Here is a 15,622-nt window from a genome sequence, read left to right as displayed (position 1 = left end):
TGCTATGCAGGTACAAACCTGGGGAAGTCTGCAATAAGTAAAGTGGGTCTAGTTACCATTCTTGTTGTGACCATAAGTGGGCCAAAAGAGGAAATGAGTAGACTTGATGGCCATCCCACATTGGCGGAGCATTGTACAGGCAGTCCCCGGTTATCGGCGGGGGTTCCGTTCCCGGTGGTGTCCAACAAGTGAAAACTGCCATTAACCAAAATTCAGTGATTTATGGCGCCATAATGCCACTTATGGCGCTGACAACCGATTATCAGCACCATAAGCATCCTTATGGCGCGCAATAAGAACCCTTGTGGGGTCGATAACCGGAACTCATAAATTGTCGATTTTATGACGCTAGACAGATGCCATTTGTGGTTTAGAGACAATATGAACATGTCTGTCATGGGGAGACCCTTACACACTCCATAATGCCTTGCTAAAGTCCACACTGGAGGACCACTCCACCATAACAACCCGATATATTTGGTGATGATAATCTGAGATCTTGGGACTAACCTAGGATTATTCCTCTACAGTAAGTAGTGGTAGCTTACAAATACTGTAAACCAAAACTAGGGATGGGAGCCTCCCCTCCCCCCCTTGCCCAACAGCTCAGAGGGGCATTACTCAGTACACAAATTATCGTTAGTACCCCAGACTCTGGACAAAGTTTGCTGTCCAACTTGATCACATTAAATTCTATAATTAATTAAACTAATACAGAATACAACATCAACTATATATATATAAACTATAAACAAATGAAAAATAAAATATTATGGTTGCTTACAATAAAGAAACCATAGAAATGCCATTTTTTTGTTCAACACCTACTCTGCCCCAACTCATAAAATTTTGTGTGGTATTTTCTTACAGTTGATATATCCAAAGAACCTCAACAAATAATGCAGATAAAAAAAATTTCTTGTAGGTTTCACAACTCATCATTATTTAATTTAACTTTTAACAATTCAAACCTCACATACAAAGTTTTAGTAGTGTAATTAAAACATAACGTCCACTTACTTCCTTCGTCTGTGGCATATCAGTGATAATGCCATCCGTTATGATTAAAAGAATGAAGTATTTATCTCCTGCTCTGTTGGAGGCTGCAAAGCGTGCCACATGATTGATGATTGGAGCAAAGTTTGTTGGTCCATACAGCTGTACTCTATTTAGGCAATTATAGTAGGCTTCAATGACACCTAATGGGGAATAAAAATTACAGATAAAGTAAATGGGCCAGAGCCATGCAATAATACACTTTACAAGGAAGTGTTCACATGCTTTGTATTGAAATGACAGACCAAAAATAAAAAAATAAATATCTTTACTTATAGACAAAGCTAATTAATTACACTATTCTCAAAATAGTACAAAGACCACAAGTTTTTATTATGTGATGTATATAAAGAAAAGCATAAAATAAATTTTACTCGAAATGACATTTAATTATTACTCATAATCACTGTACCTACGAAATTAGCATAGTAAGTACTCTGGTTTGAAATGAGAGCAATTTATACTGAAAGAGTACAAATAAACCAATTCTTGAAATAAAATGATATTGTTATTTTACAGTAAAGTTTTGTACATACTTACCTGGCAGACATATACTTAGCTTACGTCTCTGACGTCACGACAGAATTCAAAACTCGCGGCAAACGCGACAGGTAGGTCAGGTGATCTACCTTACCCGCCGCTGGGAAGCGGGTGTAAGAACCAACGTACCTTTCTTGCCAGATTTTTTCTCTCCTATACCTGTCTCCTGAGGGGAGGCTGGGCGGGCCATCAATCGTATATGTCTGCCAGGTAAGTAAGTACAAAACTTTATTGTAAAATAACAATATCATTTTTGTACATGAACTTTCCTGTCAGACATATACTTAGCTGATTGACACCCTTGGTGGAGGGTACAAGACAGAAAATAACAAAGAAAAGGTAAACAACACCTGTTGTAGGATAAAATTAACCTTGGTTCTTACCTGTTTAGGCTGAAGACTTCATAGATACTGTCTATTAGTCTGCATAGCCATAAGAGCTACAGCGAGGGCGTGACCTACAGCTGAAAAGACTCTTTGGGTCTACTAACGGGACTTGATATCCGCTTACTTAGTAGAATCCAAGTCGGATCATGTCAATGGGGGTTCGCCCTCTTCTATGACAGAACCTGTCCACTACCAACGCAGGGAGCTTCAAACCAAATCCGATCACCTAACCAAACTAAAGTTATTAGTATTACGAAACGAAAAAAGATGCCTACCTGCATCATTTTTCATACAACCATATGAACTCAATTACCAAAAACAAGGGAAAAAACTACTAAGGATATGTTCCAGCTCCCTGCCCCAGCACTGAATCCGCCGATACGTACGGGCCTAATGCGAAGCACTCGTCATACGTAATACTGACGTCTTTTAGGTAGTGGTTGGCGAATACTGAATTACATCTCCAGAATGTAGTTTTCATCAGATTCTGAAGAGACATATTCTTATTAAAGGCCAAAGGAAAGGAAAAAAAGTGGCAATGGCTCTCACTTCATAAGCCTTGACTTTTAGGGAGCTTGAAATGTTCTTCATTACAAGATCTATGTGCTTCTTTCACAAGACTTCTAATGAAGAAAGACAGCGCATTTTTCGACAATGGTCTGCTGGGGTCCTTTACAGAGCACCATAGTCTGTCCTCAATGCCCTTAAGGGTTTTCTTCTTCTGAAGGTAGTATCTTAAACTCCTAACAGGGCAAAGAGTTCTTTCAGGTTCTTCCCCTACTAGGGCAGATAATCCACAAACCTCAAAGCTCCTTGGCCAAGGATTTGAGGGGTTCTCATTCTTTGCTAAAAACGAAGGAAGGAAGGAACAAACCACGGAATCTCCTTTGAAACCTACCCTTCCTTCTAGGGCATGAATCTCACTAACCCTTTTAGCGGATGCTAGAGCCATGAGAAATAGAGCTTTCCTCGTAAGATCTTTGAAGGAGGCTAAATGTGGTGGCTCAAACCTAGAGGACCTCAGGAAACGAAGAACCACGTCCAGATTCCAACTTGGAACTTCGTTCGAAGTTTTCTTGGAAGTTTCGAAAGATCTTAATAGATCATGCAGATCTTTGTTATTCGAAAGATCTAAGTTCCTATGTCTGAACACTGCAGCCAGCATGCTCCGGTATCCTTTGATAGTAGATACTGCCAAACCGCATTTTTCTCTGAGGAAAACTAGGAAATCTGCTATCTGAGTCACAGAGGTACTGGAAGAGGAAAACTTCTGGTTCCTGCACCACCGGCGAAAGACGTCCCACTTCGACTGGTAGACTTTAAGGGTCGAAGGTCTTCTAGCTGAGGCGATAGCCTTAGCAGCTTTTGTCGAAAACCCCTTCGCTCTGACAAGACTTTTGACAGTCTAAAGCCAGTCAGATTGAGAGCGGGGAGGTTTCTGTGATACCTGTCGAAGTGGGGTTGTTTGAGCAAATCTTGTCTTTGTGGAAGTGCTCTTGGAAAGTCCACCAACCATTCCAGTACCTCTGTGAACCAATCTTGGGCGGGCCAGAACGGAGCTACTAGCGTCATTCTTGTCATCTCCGAGATAGCAAATTTCTTGAGGGTTTGTCCCAGTACTTTGAAGGGGGGAAAGGCGTAGACATCTAGACCTGTCCAATCTAGGGAAACACCTGTCCAATCTAGGAGAAACACATCCACTGATACTGCTCCTGGGTCTGAGATCGGGGAGCAGTAAAGTTCGATCCTTGCATTCCTTGCTGTTGCAAAGAGGTCGATGTGAGGTCTGCCCCATCTTCTCTACAGGTCTTGGCATACCTCTGAGTGGAGGGTCCACTCGGAAGGCTGGAGCTGATTCTTCCTGCTCAGGAGATCGGCCCTGACGTTCCTTTCTCCCTGTACGAATCTGGTGAGAAGACTGATCTTCCTTGTTTGAGACCACAGCAGAAGATCCCTTGCTTTTTCGTACAGGGAGGAGTGTGTCCCCCCCTGTTTTTTGATGTACGCCAAGGCTGTTGTGTTGTCCAAATTGACCTGCACTACTGCATTTCGGACGTGGGGCTCGAAGGCTTTCAATGCCATCCAGACTCCCATCAACTCTTTCTTGTTGATGTGCCAGGACACCTGATCCCCCTTCCAGGTGCCTGACACTTCTCTTGTCCCGAGCGTCGCTCCCCAACCTGCTTCCAACGCGTCGGAAAACAACACATGGTTGGGGTTCGGCATGTAAAGAGACATTCCTTCCACAAAACGAAGTGGGTTGTTCCACCACCGAAGGTCTCTCTTGATTCCCCTTGAGATCTTGAAGGAGAACTCCAGATCTAGGGAGAGACGCCTCCAGTTCTGGTATAGGAAGAACTGTAGAGGCCTGAGATGCAACCTTCCTAGAGAAACGAACTGCTCCAACGAGGAGTGTCCCCCCAGCAGACTCATCCACTCCCTCGCTGTGCATGCATCTTTCTCTAGGAAGGTCGTTAGTTTCTCGTAGCAACGAGCTATCCTCTCTGGCGACGGAAAAGCCCGAAAAGCCAGAGAAGCTATCCGAATCCCCAGATAGATCCGCTCTTGACTGGGGATTAATTGAGACTTCTGGAAGTTCACCAGAAGTCCCAGAGAACTTGCCAATGTAAGGGTCTTTTGAAGGTCCTCCAGACATCTTTCTTGAGACTCTGCTCTGATTAGCCAGTCGTTGAGATAAAGCGACACCCTCACTCCCTCCAAATGTAGCCACTGCGCCACGTTTTTCATTAACCCTGTGAAAACTTGGGGTGCAGTCGACAGGCCGAAGCACAAGGCCTTGAATTGGAAGATGTTTCCTCCCATCATGAATCGTAGATACTTCCGTGAAGAAGGATGGATCGGCACATGAAAGTAAGCGTCCTGAAGGTCTAGACACACCATCCAGTCCCCTGGACGAAGAGCCGCTAACACTGAGGAAGTTGTCTCCATGGCGAACTTCCTCTTTTCCACAGACGTTCAGGGCGCTTACATCCAAAACCAGTCTCCATCCTCCTGAGTTCTTCGGAACTAGGAATAGTCTGTTGTAAAAACCCGCAGAGCGGGGATCTTTCACTAGTTCTATAGCCTCCTTCTCTAGCATGAGATCTACTGCTAGAGAAAGGGCTTGATTCATGATGGGGTCCTTGTACTTGGCCACCAACTCCCTCGGAGTTGTCGTCAATGGTGGTCTTGACGAGAAGGGAATGAGGTATCCTTTGCTGACAATCGATAGGGACCAATTGTCTGCCCCTTTGTGGGCCCAGACATCGGCAAATTTCAGTAGTCTGGCACCCACTGATGTCTGGAGTCCTTGATCGCTATTTCTTCCCTCTGACTGACCTACAGAAGGTTTTACCTCTCTTAAAAGGTCTAGTTCCTCTGGTTGAAGAACCTCTGACAGCGGGTCCTCCTCGAAAGGGCTCCTGCCTCAGAGGAGTCTCTTTCTTGGCCTTGGGTTGGAAGACAGAGCGAGGTTTCCTGGCCGCCTGGGCTAACATGTCCTGAGTAGCCTTAGCTGAAAGGGCACTCGAGACATCCTGAATAATTTTCTTGGGGAACAGAAGAGGAGAGAGTTGAGCATACATAAGAGAGGCCCTTTGTGCATGTGAAACTGCCTTAGTGAGAAACGAACAGTAGACTGACCGCTTCTTAATAACTCCAGCTCCAAACAGTGAGGAGACTTCACTCGAGCCGTCTCTCACTGCTTTGTCCATGCAAGTGAGGACGCAGTTAAGATCTTCAGGAGACAGTGAATCCGGGGTCTGGGTCTTATTAGCCAGAACTCCTAAAGACCAATCAAGGAAGTTGAAAACTTCCAGGACTCGGAACATTCCCTTCAGTAGGTGGTCAAGTTCGTTCATCCCCCACGTAGTCTTGGCGGACAGGAGGGCGGATCGACGAGCAGAATCCACCAATGAAGAGAAGTCCGAGTCCGCAGACGAAGGGAGAGAGCGAGGCCTAAAGGTTTGCCCGATTCGTACCAGAATCCAATCTGCCAGTCAGTTTAGACGGAGGGAAAGAAAAAACAGTCTTCCCTTTCTCTTCCTTAGAAAGGATCCATTCCCCAAAACCTCTAAGCGCCTTCTTCATGGAAACAGTAGGTTTCATCCTTACACAAGACGAAACCTTCGAAGTCTTCGAAGTGGAGAATAAAGAAAGAGGAGAAGGAGGAGCCACAGGAGAAAGGATATCTCCGAACTCTTGCAGGAGCAAATCTGTTAACCTCTTATAGGAGGAAACAGAGGAGTCTTTTGGTCCTTCTTCTTCTGAGGGATCCTGTTCTTCCTGAGCTGACGAACCCTCATGATCCTTAGAGGCGCGACTATCCTTATAAAAGTCTCTAGAGGAAGTAAGACGTTTACGTCTTGGAGACAAAGCTTCAGAAACGTGCCTACTTGCAAAATCCTTCTTGTCTGGAGGAGAGCGTTTTCCAGATTCTTGGAGCCTAACAGGAGTAAGGCGGCTGTCAGGAGCAGAGCGCCTGTTTGAAGAAAAACTTCTATCAGGCTCTTGGCGCCTATCCAAAGGAGAGCGGCTACCAGGCGAACAGCGCCTGCCATACGAGAAGCGGCTACCAGGCTCTTGGCGCCTGAACCGAGGAGAGAGGATCTCTGGCGACGAGCGCCTACTAGGTGAGCGCCTACAAGGGGAGAAGCGCCTGCTAGGATCTTGGCGCCTGACTCGAGGAGAGTGAAAGTCAGGAGAAGAGCGCCTGCCAGGAGAAACGCGCCTAACAAGCTCTTGACGCCTGTCCAGCGAAGAGCGCCTGTCCGATTTAGGGCGCTTGTCAACAGGAGAGTGGAGGAGACGAGGAGCGGCTACGAGGCGAGTAGCGCCTACTAGGCTCTTGGTGCCTATCAAGGGGAGCGATCCTGTCTCGAGAAGAGCGTCTGTAGGGCGAAGATCTCCTATGAGCAGTCTGCTCCTTGTCCGAAGGAGAAACAAAGACATCCTGTCTGTCAGGCGAATGGCGCTTGGAAGCAGAAGGGATCTTGTCCGAAGCAGAAAGTCTCCTGCGAGACTCCGAACGCACAGGTGAGCGGGCCGCTTCCGTCGAATAGCGAGAGTCAGGAGAGGGGAGCCTGGACTTCTTTACAGGAAGCGAGACGTCCTTCCTACGACGAGACGACACGCAAAGAGAGCCAGCCAGAGCCGAAATCTGCGCCTGAAGGTTAGCCAACACTCTTGCAGGAGAATTCACAAACTCTTGAACAGGTGACGAGGCTCGATCTCTGCTCGGGGAACGATACTCCAGAGATCTCTTACGTTTCTTCGCTTCCACCTCAGGCTCTTCCGAAAAAACTTCAGGGCTGGATGGACGGGCGCAGGGAGCGTTCCAGGCTCTCTTCGAAGGGCGCGAGGCTTCCGAAGAGCTCCATCCTCGTTTAGGAGAAGGCGAAGGCGAAGACGAGAAGCATAGGCGCAATATTTCTCTCTTGGAGCGATCCAAGGTAGCCTGGGAACGATCAACAGGAGCTACCGAGGGGACGCCTGACCGGTGGGGATGCTCCCTAACCTTCCTGCGGCTTTCGACTTTCCTCCTCCACTGGGACTGGGAGTCTGGAAGAGGTCTAGGCCTGGAAGCATTAGGGAGCCGATCAGACGCACCCTCCACTGCACTGGGTTCACTGCACAAATCACTATTGTAATCACTCTTACCTTCTAAATGTTTAATTTTCATCTCCATACTGCGAATGGTGGCTTTCATGGAGGCCACTTCCGAAGGCGCATCTTCGGCTTCGGTGCAGGGAGCAGGAGCTGAAACTGACAAAGGAGCTACTTCTAAAATAGGATTATCTATATCCAACTCGTTAATACGAGATCTACTACTGCTCCTAGAAGAAGCTTTCCTAACTTTATCCTTTTCAAGCTTCCTCAAGTAGGAAGACAAAGACTTCCATTCATCCTCATTCAGCTTTTCACATTCATTACAAGGATTATTAAAGGTGCATTCATTCCCTCTACACTTCAAACATACTGTGTGAGGGTCTACCGCAGCTTTCGGTAGCCTCACCTTACACTCAGTCATACAACAAACTCTAAACATAGCAGTTTTCTTAGTATCAACATCAGACATCATGAATCCAAAGAAAAATCCAAAGAAAAGTCAAATAACTGTCCACAAATCGCGAATGCCAGGCCAAAAGATCGGGTACTTCACCAAATGTCCGTAGAAACAATCCAGGCGAGAAAAGAATCCAACTGTCAAGAGGTACCGACAACAGATGTGGTCGACACCGACGACAGAAAAAATCTGGCAAGAAAGGTATGTTGGTTCTTACACCCGCTTCCCAGCGGCGGGTAAGGTAGATCACCTGACCTACCTGTCGCGTTTGCCGCGAGTTTTGAATTCTGTCGTGACGTCAGAGACGTAAGCTAAGTATATGTCTGACAGGAAAGTTCATGTACAAAACAAGAAATTAACTTTTATTTTCCTATGGAAACAAAATATATGGATATATAGCGCCATCCAAGGATATATTTAAGCAATTTCTTGAAAACAATATAAATATTTTTATATAAACACATTACGTACTTATAATTACTTTTTTGTGTGCCACAAAACTGGACAGAGAATTCTGTCTATCTTTATAAAAATACAATGGAAGTCAGCTGGTATTACTGTGCATGTGTACTTGAATTCTTTGGCCTCAAGTAACAAACTTGTTCTTTGTGTTGTCTGGTTCATGAACTGTGAGAAATGAACAAGGCTGATAAGTGGGAGGGGGGGAATAGACAAAGGAAATCGCACTATAAGTACCTCGAAAGTACAAAAGCAATTACGTTAAATGATTATAATTGCTTCAAAAGAAATCAACAGCTATAAATAAGGCTGGCCAGATTCTCAAATTAAGCATGAATGATCAAGCTGCTAAAAACCCAAAACAAACTAAGACCTATAGGATAAGCCTACAGTTTCTTGGAACTGATCTTGGGCATAAGAAACTGTCTTTCACAAACTACACAGATAGTATTCTAAGACCAAAACCTTAATATGCCAAATGAACTCAACAAGGTATGAAACTGTATATTGTATTGTGAATTAGTATGTCCACCTTCCATTACATACTCATTAAAAATCAATGAAGGTAGGAGACTCATACTGCCAGAGGGTACATCTGGGATCAACATGTAGTCAAAGACAGCACTTACCAATTGATATAGCAGCGAATCCTACAATAAATACAAAAGGATGGTTATAATGACGAAAATTGAGGATTCACAGATTGGGAACCTCTTTCGAACAAGGATTACCTGCCCTGCTGCTACTACAGGACTTGATTGGAACAAGTCTTTTGTCATCTGTTGGTCAGATTCCTGAGGTAACAGTTCAAGTACTTTGCTTGGCAACTTTATATGCAATCCATGGAAACTGTATAAAAAGCAAGGTAGATATCATGAATTGTGCTGCATATAGTTACCATTTCAAGTAACTGTCTCAGCCACAATATGATAGTATTTTCTATCCTTTTACACTCCATCTAGCTCTGGGAGAAGAAATATATAGGCTTCTTTGAACCCCTTGGTGCTATAGCAATAGCAACAAAATACTCTAAAAGAGTAAAGGTGAGACCATCTGTAAAAGTGACAAAAATGCAGAGAGTTCAGTAGCTTTGTCTCACTACTTTTTAATTATTTGCAACCATGATATGTTTTATTCTATCTGAGAAACCATATGTAGCAAAGGAAAGCCAGAAAAGGCTCAAACAACAAGATTTCTTAGGACCTAGAAAATTTCTATCTCGGGTTGTAAGGCCTCCATAAACTAAGGACTGATTGAACAATCAACCACTCTTAACAAACTACAGTACATACTTAACATCTCCCATACTATTTTAAATTAAAAGAGGGATTTTGCCAAGACAAGGAAAAATAACTAACAAAAATGTAATTGCATTTTGTGTACTACACACATCTAAGAGAAACTTTGTTGGAGACTCTTCCTTCTTCCAGGGGTCCCCACATTTATAAACTTGAGAGAGAGAGAGAGAGAGAGAGAGAGAGAGAGAGAGAGAGAGAGAGAGAGAGAGAGAGAGAGAGAGAGAGAGACCTACTGGCTGCCATGTGGTTAATCAAACACTCACTATCCATAGGAGTCATCTTGAGCTTCAAATTAAAACTCCTTTCAATAAAGATGTTATTATCTTGATAACTAGTGCAGCTGTGGTTGACAAATTAGTTCTGATCAAAGTTCCTGAGGTGCTAGCTTCATTCCATTCATCAAAGTGGCTCCAGATGCACCTGGTATTGTTAGGGCATCTGGTTTTGTGACTAAATGTGGACTCACTCTGTAAATTAGTTTTACCTGGGGAAAAGTTAAATTCTATGAAATAATTATAGCAAGGAGTGCAAATAAATTATGTCATACTGACAACCCAATTCTTAAAAAAAAATAAAATTACAATTGTAAGTAACAGAGAATGCAATGAAAGCTAATTTTTATGAAAATCCTAATTAGCTAGCACTTACTGACAAAAATTCCAAAATTGACAATAATGAAACAAGACTGTAAAAAATCTAGGAAAGCGTAAGTTGCACTTCTCCTCACACAAAAGAGATCTGTACTCATGAAAGTATTGCGCACACTGCCATAAAAAACTAACTCTGGTCCTTATTTCCCACTGTAGGGTAGCTATGGAAAACCACTAAACATGAAATGCACACAATAGATGACATATGAATGAAATGTGAAGATAAACTAATTAGCAAAACACCTGGCGGCTTCAAAAACATATTGAATTCCTCTTTTGGGTGCTCAAATAATGAAACCGTTACCTACTTGAGAACACATGATTGCAGCGATCACACTCACAATAGTACCAGATGACTGCTTTCATGTTTTTCTTTGAAGGGGGCTTTAATGCCTAGGAGATTTTTATGGCACACAAAAGGAATAATGATAACAGATGGGTTTGTCATGGAAAAATGGCAGTTTCAATCCACCAACCATCAGGTTCTACAAACACTATAAGTTAAATGTCTTTCCATTTACATTACGAAAGGTAAATGTAACTGCATTCTTTAACAAATTTCACACATTTACATTCCAGTTTCCCACCTATATACATACTATATAGCATACTCTAAAATCCCAAATTTTTAAGAAATGAATGTCACAAGAAAAGTTAGATGTTGATCTTGATAACAGAATTAGCATTTGCTTTCTCTAATTGCTTTTCATCAAAATATTATCATTAATTCAAATGTGGGATTTTAAAGAGAAAAATAAATGAGAAAAAGTTATGGCACTAGTGATGAGTCATATTAGAGGCACAGGTATATGTAAGGTACAGTAGGACTTTACAAACTTTTTCACAAAGTTTCTAATGTGACTTTAGAAACAAGGTTTCCACAAACAGGTTCTATAAGAACAAAGTTTTCCAGATATAGTTCTATTGGTATTTTAAAAACAAGTATTTCCTAAGATTTAACTGGGACTTTAGAAACACATTTACCACAATGAGTCTTCACTAGTATTTTAGATGTGGTTTCCACAAACAATATCAATTAGGTCTTTAAATAGGTTTTCCAAAAGGTTCATAAATGGCACACAAATATTTAACTATACATCATATTACAAGTACTAACTAAAAAAACTCAATAACAGGGAGAATCAATTCAGCCCTCAAGTCCAATACAATGACTTATGATGTTGTTACTATATAATAATTATCATTATTAGATACCGAGTTTAGTTGGGCCACTAAGTCATACCTCTTGCCTCACACAAATTATTTGCTCTTTAATGAGGTGATAACTAGAGGATCACAAAACTTATGTTGACAGCTAGGTCTGAGAAGACCATGGGGAATGGAAAGAACTTACAGAGAGAAATCAATGCAATTAGAGCTCAAAAGGGCATTGAAAAGAGCCTTTTGTACTGCCTAAAATGCAACCTGCGGGTGTTAAATAGTGTACGGCCAACCTGTGCCTATTTGCGGACTCACCTATTCACGGTTCCTGACTCACCTATTCGCATATTTCTCTATGGAATATATATACACATTATTTGTGGAAATCTTAATTATTTGTGGTACTTTTCATTAAGAAATATTTGCTAATTACTGTTTTTCATATAATTTTCATGATTATATGCACTTTTTGTGATAACACTATTAAAATACTCCGGTATAAGCACTTTCTAAGGTTTTCTTTGTGTTTGAACTATCAAAATAAGCAGTTCTAAGTATTTTTGAGGGGTTTTAAATACTCATGGATTTTAGCTATTCGTGGGGGTCTGTGGTAAGCATCCCCTGGGAGTACCGGAGGTAGACTGTAGTCCACTTGTCTACTATGCATATTTGTTGAATGAAAATTTCTGAATATGTATGGTAGTATCAGATATTTTTTTTTTATAAATCCTTAATAACATGAGAAGTGTGTTTATGCAGCACAAACCACACTTCAATAGCAAGAGAAAGATGCTACAAAACAGACCGCCAAACTTACATGACTCTACTTAATGCTGATCTCATCTGAGTTTGTAATCATACTAAACAAACACCAACAGAGGAATGAGATGCCACCATATACAGGACCTCCGAAAGATTCCAACACTTTGCTGCACCAACGAAGAGTGCTAGGAAGCCCAAAATTTCCTGCTATTAAGTTTGGGAATTCTTTCAGGAAATATTCAGTGATATCTAAAATCAAAATGAACAAAACTTACCAAAAATATACAGATTCTAAAACTGTAAACCTAACAACAGACTTGAATCACAACAGTTGCTCTTTCTTTTTGAACAAACAAGACGGTACTTATATGAATTTCTTGAAAAACTAACACCTACAATGGAGGGAAAACCAATCAATTAAATAGTTACATATGGTCCTTATGCACAAAATGTTATATCTACAGTGTGTATATCCAAAAACAAAATAGAGGGAAATTTCAGAAATCTCTTCACTTTATAAGCAAAATATATACACACTTACTGCATGGAGAATGTTAAAACTAACAGGGATGAAGCTACTTCTCAAAACAAATTAGGATTTCACTGAAACATCTGGGAACTTCACAAGCAAATTAAACATGCTCATAGAGGCAAGAATAATGACAGCTGTGGCATCCAGAGACCCTGGGATCTGCTCAAATAGAAATGCTGGCTGATAGTTTTTTCTGTCTTTTCAAAAGGACTGAAGCAAAAAATAATTAAAAGGTAGTAAGTAAATGGTTTGTGATGGAGCAAATATTATTTTCTTAATATTTCCTCCTGAAAAATGGGGGGATTATAAGTGTCCATGGGTCTTATATGCTATCAAATACTACTATGGTAAATTATACTCCTATAATATGAGAGTTCTTAAAATGCAAAACAACTAACATTTAAGGTAGTGTCAGAATTATGTATCCATAAGGAGTTATAAATCTGTGAAACAGTCTTTGTAAGTAAGGCAAAAACCGTTAGATACCCAAATACACAAGGCTCCCTCAATAATGACCCAGTAGTTTCCCAAATCACCAAGATGGCTGCCAGCAGCCCAAAATGCAGTAGCTCAAACTTTAATTACTCTTGTATTTTTATTAATAATAATAATATAATAATAGTATTAACAAAAAATATCATAAGCAATTAGCCCAGCCAGATAGCCTGTCTCTGTCTCTCTCTGAAGTGCACAAAACCAGAAAGAGGTAAAACCTTATTTGTCATATGATAATTACTGACCTTCCTGAGACTTGAATAAAACATTACTTTTACCATGTCATAAATACTAATTTTCAATCTTTAAAACATATGACAAATATTAAAGCTATTAACATTTGTATTTTGTGCACAATTAAATCATCAATAAAAATAAGCAGAAGGAGGAAACAAAAACTAAAGTAGGCTCACCCTCTCTTTCCAGACTGTAAGTTCTTTGCCATGAATGGAAAATACATTTTTGCAAGACTGTATGAAAGGATGAAGACTTCCATTCAATCTTTAAAATCTACAAAAAAGTTTAAGGACATTTGTACATTATGCATAAGTAAACTGCTCACTTAAATATACACAATCATTAAATTAAAACATACAATACCTAACTGTATTCAAGTAACACAGTGAGCACATTTCGTAAGAACAATCATACCAAACAAAAGGAGAAAGTTGAAAAACCTTAAATCATCAACGTATGGTGAGCCTAGCCTATCAATGAATAACTTTGGCTGTACCAAGCTGACTAAATAATACTACAACCCCCCTAAAAGATATACAGTAATTAATACTGTTTCTATTCATAAGGGGGACAAACTTTTGGTCTTAACATTTGGATAAATCTTCTGGCACCAGCTGGAAACTGGTTAAACAATAAAAACCTGTAAATGCAAGGAATCTGTGGAATCTGGCATCCGATACGTAGCTGGGCTCTAAGTGAGTCAGAGACTACGCTTGTACCTAGTGACGCATTAGTCTTTCTGCAACTGCCTTGGAGAGCAAATGTTCGCTTTGCTCTCCTCCTAACTAAGCCCATGTTTTCTTTCACTGTTGCATCATGGATTCTCTTATTTAGCTTAGGAAGCAAAGTGAGTGTCAACGTATTTGTCCCGGCCTTCCAGGGTTCCCGCGTTCACGCTTCCTGGCTTTCCCTAGGACAATTTGTAATATTGCAGATCTATGAACAAGCTGGTTTATTGTGACGATATTGAATTTGTTTTTTCATGTTCCATAACAAAAAGAAGTGTATGGTTAAATACTTACACAGGATGAAAACAGAAGTGTCAAAATCCTTTGTTTTTGCCATCTTCATTTCAACACTGCAGTGCATTAAAGTGTATTTACTTATTCTATTTTAAATTCTATTATATTTTTAGTGCATCTTAGCACCTTTTATGTCTACTTAATTCAATAACATGCTATTTAATATTTGGTGTAGTATAACAAAAACCGACAACATGCCTTCCCTATTATTATAAATTAACTTTCATTGCTTATGATGTACTAAATGACCTATATTTATTGAATTAATTATATTTTAAGAGAATTTTTGTTGTTCTAATATGCTTTTTATCATAAAAAAAGTTACTGAAATTTACCTGAACACATTTCATGGCAGAAATTGTACAATTAAAAACATCAGAGTTAAGCACTGGGTAGAGCAATTACTCTTGCTTGCAAAAAAGTATGTACAGTGATGCTCAAATCTCATGTGACACGACTTCATAGGATTTCGTTCAAAATTCACTAACTGGCAACCTAGCATGCTCCATATTTATTTATTATTTCAGTGCGAAAACGTGATTATTGCATACAATAAGGTCACAATATGTTTCATAAGAGTGAAATCTGCCAAATATTTCAAAACTGTAAGAAAATGTTACATGTAGTTAAATTTCAGAAAAACTCTTACGAAACATTTTAAAAACTTTCGTTCACCCATCACTGAAGCATTTAACCAAAACAAAGTCATCATCAAACCTCAGTTCGAATGTTAAATAAAAAAACGAAAAATATTGTCATAACATTAATAATGCTTCCAAAGCAAGCATAAAATTTGAAATATTACTATTCGATTGCTTTTACACCTCAATGCTGAAAAAAATTAAATATGTATATACAAAAGTAGAATGCGCCCACCGATATCTACGTGTGAGGGGAGCATGTGTGACATATCATTAGTGTTGGTGCAACAACCACCACCCGGTGTAACATAAGTAGGTC

The 15,622-nt window shown here is 40.6% G+C and overlaps 1 protein-coding gene across 4 annotated transcripts in view; it reads right to left on the bottom strand.

Annotated features, from left to right (window-relative positions):
* The window catches only part of LOC135200448 (copine-8-like), a 95,143-nt gene that overhangs the window by 14,103 nt on the left and 65,418 nt on the right, over positions 1 to 15,622 (bottom strand). For 3 of the 4 annotated variants that reach the window (XM_064229093.1, XM_064229095.1, XM_064229094.1), the window contains one exon: positions 1,021 to 1,199. In XM_064229093.1, the coding sequence (XP_064085163.1) occupies positions 1,021 to 1,199 (179 nt within the window). Of the gene's footprint in view, positions 1 to 1,020; positions 1,200 to 10,066; positions 10,288 to 15,622 lie in introns of those variants that run through there. The other variant, XM_064229096.1, reaches the window with a different exon arrangement.

This window comes from Macrobrachium nipponense, chromosome 26 (assembly GCF_015104395.2).
Source record: "Macrobrachium nipponense isolate FS-2020 chromosome 26, ASM1510439v2, whole genome shotgun sequence".
NCBI lineage: Eukaryota > Metazoa > Arthropoda > Malacostraca > Decapoda > Palaemonidae > Macrobrachium > Macrobrachium nipponense.
The sequence above is the reverse complement of the archived record's forward strand: the minus strand, read 5'-3'. Positions and strand labels throughout refer to the sequence as shown.